This window comes from Oratosquilla oratoria, chromosome 24 (genome assembly GCF_046742065.1).
Source record: "Oratosquilla oratoria isolate Oo_2021 chromosome 24, ASM4674206v1, whole genome shotgun sequence".
Lineage (NCBI taxonomy): Eukaryota > Metazoa > Arthropoda > Malacostraca > Stomatopoda > Squillidae > Oratosquilla > Oratosquilla oratoria.
This window is the reverse complement of record NC_134800.1, coordinates 3,956,048-3,961,052: the sequence shown is the minus strand read 5'-3', so window position 1 is coordinate 3,961,052 and position 5,005 is coordinate 3,956,048. Positions and strand designations below refer to the sequence as shown.

Below are 5,005 nucleotides of genomic sequence, written 5' to 3'. Positions count from 1 at the left end.
CCCTTTCATCGAAGAATTAAAACTAATTCCCGCTGGCCACAGACGCTTTTTCGTTCCTCAACCCAAACCGAGACAAAACTCAAAGAAGATCATTGTTTTGACATTCTAATCGAGCCGTACGTCCTAACCTTTTCCTTAAACAAAACATTAACGAAAATCCCGCGGAGTCCAGCGACATCTGGCAACTGTTGGTCAGGAGGCCTTGGACAGTATATAAGGAGCCTCAGATGACGAAGTTGGTACAGTTTCCTCCGGCACTTAGCGGGTCTATCACACTAAAGCATTATGAAAGTTCTGGTGAGTAGTCGTCAGTTTCAAATCCGTTATCGTTAATAATTACTACATCACAACATTACTCAGTTCTGAAGCAAATTCGTCATTACCCGACAGTTACTCTTTTGCTACGATCATTCCTAAGCTTCACTTACTGATTTCACAAACACGCTTAAACAGACTAGATAATGAACTGTGATTTTTGTATATAATTGTATCAATATGACACTTATATATGTTTGAGTGGACATTCATGGATACATACTGATATTTTGTATTTATAAACACGTCTGCACAAAATGCACAATTATTGATATTCACATCAGTGCACATATCTAACATGGATATGTGCAAGTACATATGTATATGCATATGTATATGTGTATGAATACAAATACATATATATATATATATATATGTATAATATATATATGTATATGTATATATATATATATATATATATATATATATATGTGTGTGTATAATATATATATATGTGTATATATATATATATATATATATATATATAATGTGAGTGTGTGTGCGTGTGTGTATACGTGCACAAATACAGACGCACACACACACACACACACACACTCACTCACACACAGCCATCCGGCACTCCAACTTTGGTGTGCAAGGAATTGTGTGTGTGTGTGTGTGTGTGTGTGTGTGTGTGTGTGTGTGTGTGTGTGTGTGTGTGTGTAAAGTCACAGCACTGCCCATAGATCGGGCCATATATAAGCTATGGAGCTCTCATCCGAGCGGTTAATAGCTATCGATCACAAATCCAACACGTGGTCCAAGCCCATGAAAAATCACACACACACACAAAACACACACACACACACACACACACACACACACACACACACACACACACACACACACACACACACACAAACATCCTGGACCGGGAGACTCCACATCATACTAGACTCACCGCCCAGTAAAGGCTGAAGAGTCGGAAATGCAGACCACAGAGTGGAGAGGCTGATTCCGTCCTCCTCCCCTTTTCCCCTTTATTCTCCCATGGATAGTCTCTTCTTCCACAAACGTGGAGGTAGAAGACTACATTCCAAATGGGAAAAAATCTGAGTCATGTAAAAAATTACATATACATACAAGGTACATACATTATATATTATGCGTATGTGTATGCATGCGTATATGTATACGTATGTATATGTATATGTATATGTGTATGTATATGTGTATGTATATGTGTATATATTTGTGAGCAATCCATGAAAAGGCGATTAAGAATTCATTGAAGCTCAAAATAACTGATACATGACAGATTATGACTATCATCGCTAGTTATCAAAACTAGTTATCAAACCTAGTTTATTTTGGCATTAAGTTATTACAGTATAGGAGCCAGAGTATTAATCAGCGACAATTATAAAATTTATCTCATTTGTCACGTTTTCGAAATCAAAAGTTTGGAGACTTCAACGCTACACTTGTAGTTATCTTTTATCTAATGCTTGTGTTAAAACGTCGTTTCGAAAGTAATTACAAACTAAATCAAAACCAGACGTAGATTCTGAACAGATAGGTCTCAAAAAAGTAATTGCATTATAAGATGTCAAATAAAGTCAATAAAATTGGAATGTTCTTTTTTCATTCGAAAAAGAATTTTGTTAAACGAGGAGTTAATGGAGAATTGATTCTTGACATTCATTCTTCACGCCCCCCCCCAAAAAAAAAAAAAAAAAAACGTTCAAGACCTTTTGTCTTTTTGATTTCATCTCCAATTTTTGAGACCTCCCGACCACTGTGTTCCTGGAGGAGGGGTGGTCGAAATTGCTTCCAGTTCATTCACCGAGTTCCAGACGGATTTCCGAAACCTCTCGACAACTTCCGGTTTCTCTTTCTTAACCTTCTCGGGAGGCGAGGGTCCTCATAAGCTGAATAAAGTCGTCTGTACGTTAGCCACAAGAACTTTTCTTAAAGATGTCCGTTCGTGAGCCAACGGGTGATCGATTGGCCATCAGACCTCCTCGTTGGAGACCTTCTTAGGCGCTCTGGAGACTACTTCGAAAAAAAAAATAAATAAAAAAAAATAAACTTGAAACTACTCGGCAATATGATAGTTCCCGAACGCCTCATCCAGTCCCCATCCCTTCAGGAGACTTTGGTCGGGTGGAGGAGGTTATGACTGAGCTTTATTATGACCTTTTCCTTCCCTTCTTCAGGTTCTTCTCAGCATTGCAGTGGCCCTGTGCCAGGCAAGGCCCCAGGTCGTCTTCGTAATGCCGGGAGGTTCTGGTGCTCAGCTCTCGCAGGCCCAGATCGAGGCTCTCCAGCAGAGCGTCTCCCAGCTCTTCAGCACCGGAGGCGCGGAAGCTGCTCCAGCTGCCGAAGCTGCTCCAGCTGTCGAGGCTGCTCCAGCTGCCGAAGTTGCCCCCGCTGCCGAAGCCGCTCCCGCCGAACTCGCTGATGCCGAATCCCCAGTTGCCAACCTAGTGGAGGAGCCAGCTCCCGCTCCAGCTGCACCAGCTGGCCCCGTTGACCCCCAGTTCGCTCAGTTCTTCTCCCCTGAGGACGACCCCGCCGTCACCGCCGCCAAGCAAGCCCACTTCGCCGCCTTCGCGAAGGTCCTCGGAGGAGGCGCCGCCGCCGAGAACGGAGAACAGGCTGCAGGAGAGAACGGTGAACGGGCTGCCGCGGAGAACGGAGAACAGGGAGGAAATGGAGAACAGGCTGAACTTGAAGCTGCTGAGGCTGAAGCTGCTGAGGCTGAAGCTGCTGAGGTTGAAGCCGCTGAAGCTGAAGCTGCTGAGGCCGAGGCTGCTGAAGCTGGTGAGGCCGGTGAAGCTGCTGAGGCTGAAGCTGGTGAGGCCGGTGAAGCTGGTGAGGCTGAAGCTGCTGAGGCTGAAGCTGGTGAGGCTGAGGCTGGTGAAGCTGAAGCTGAAGCTGGAGCGGCATAAGGAGGAACTGTGATGTCTAGATATGTAGATATGTAGATAGTTATTATTTTATCAATTATCCTCGCAATAAAATACTCTTTTCTACCCACGTGGCCTTTCTTGACCAAAAAAAAAAAAGAAAAAAAAAATCCCACGTCATATATTCGGTCCTGAATAAAATCGTCTGACGGCAACAGGTAGAGAAGATACTGAAGTTGCACAATACAGCATAAGGTGATTTCCGTCAGCTGAATAAAACATAGAATAGACGCAAAACCTGAAAAGGAGCTCACCTAATACCCATTCAGGTTCACTTATAAAACTTCTCTGTGTTAAGAGAGCTTCCCCAAGAATCGCTTCACTAAAGCCAATTAATCTGTCTAATCAGGGAGATATGTAAAAGCTTGAATTCAGTGGAAATAGCTTCTAGATTATGTTCCCTAAGCAGATTACATTGTCTCAAACATGATAATTTAAATACGTACACACACACACACACACACACACACACACACACACACACACACATAGACGTCCCTGTGGCGTAGGCAGTTAACCACCCCTCCTCCACCCTGCCCCCATCACCCTTCACAAACGCACACCAACAAGAAGTTACATTAAACTAAGTGAGGCAAAAAAACTCCTTCTGACTACTGACCAGTCTTAAGGCAAAACTTCGGAATTCCAAGGTCTTGGCCCGAAGTAAGAATCTTTGGGAAAAAAAAAGAAGGCGGGAGGTTGGGGGAGTGGGTCGAGTCTCCTGCTCCAGAAAGAAAAGGCCCAGCAAATGTCAAGGTCGGAGAAGAAGGAGGAGGAGGAGGAGGAGGAGGCTTCCACTTCCTAAAATTCGAGGAGCCTTTGATCTTTGATCTTTGCTCGGGAGCAATCGCGATGACGACGCCTACTACCCGTCGTGGGCTCTTTGACCTTTCGTTGTTCGACGTCGAACTGTGAAGAATCTGTTCCCACATCGTTATGTCTTTGTCCGACACCTCGGCAGGGCGGCGGCTGCCACCTAGGAGGAGTTGGTGCCTTGATCAAAATTTTCTTGAAGACAAAGACACTTGATGGTTCCTCCAGGTTCTCTCTGGACAGAAAACGTTTCCAGTCTGTTCCAGCCAATTCTGAGATAACTCTCCTTAGTCTCTTTCCCTTCATTGTTTCTTCTTTCTTTTCTCTTTGTCATCTCAATTCATTCCTCTCTTCTTCCTCCTCGTGCTTCTCCCTTTACAGTAGTTTCTCCTCCTCTCCTTTCTTCTCCTCTTCCAGCTCCTCCTCTTCCTTCGCCTGCTCTTTCTCCTTGTGTTCCTCTTCCCCCTTCCTCTCTTTCTCCTCCACTTCATTCTCTTCTTCCTCCTCCTCCTCTTCCTTTGCCAGCTCTTCCTCTTCCTTCTCTTATCTCATTTCTTCCCCCTCCTCCTCCTCCTCCTCCTCTTAATATTGATAATAGACTTTGGGCCGTTCTATTAATATTTCGGATTCAGGAACTCTTTTCCAGTTTTCATTTTCTGTATTCCCCGTTTCCTCTAATTTCCTCCCATTTTTCATTTTTGAAACTATTCTGATTTCCTTATGGCCTTCATGCGACGAGGAAAAAAAAAAGTCTTGAACTTCTGTTTTGTATCTTCCTGCTTTACAGCGTATTTACATACACACGAGGTTGTTTTTTTATCCATCAATGAACTTCTGCTCTTTATTTGAATTGATTCGCTTCCCTCTTCCCATTTGGAAGTCGCCTTGTGGCCTTGCATGATCGCCATTTCAATACACAATGCGCAGTTCCTTCGCTTGAGTGCTCTGGGGACAGAATTTTTTCA

General features: G+C 43.8%; 1 protein-coding gene across 1 annotated transcript; it reads left to right on the top strand.

Annotated features, from left to right (window-relative positions):
* The first annotated feature begins 251 nt into the window (after positions 1-251).
* LOC143038195 (uncharacterized) lies at positions 252-3,316 on the top strand. The gene is made up of 2 exons (XM_076207196.1): positions 252-297; positions 2,475-3,316. Exons 1-2 carry the CDS (start codon positions 286-288, stop codon positions 3,207-3,209), a joined length of 747 nt encoding a protein of 248 aa, XP_076063311.1. The 5' UTR covers positions 252-285; the 3' UTR covers positions 3,210-3,316.
* The last annotated feature ends 1,689 nt before the right edge of the window (positions 3,317-5,005 follow it).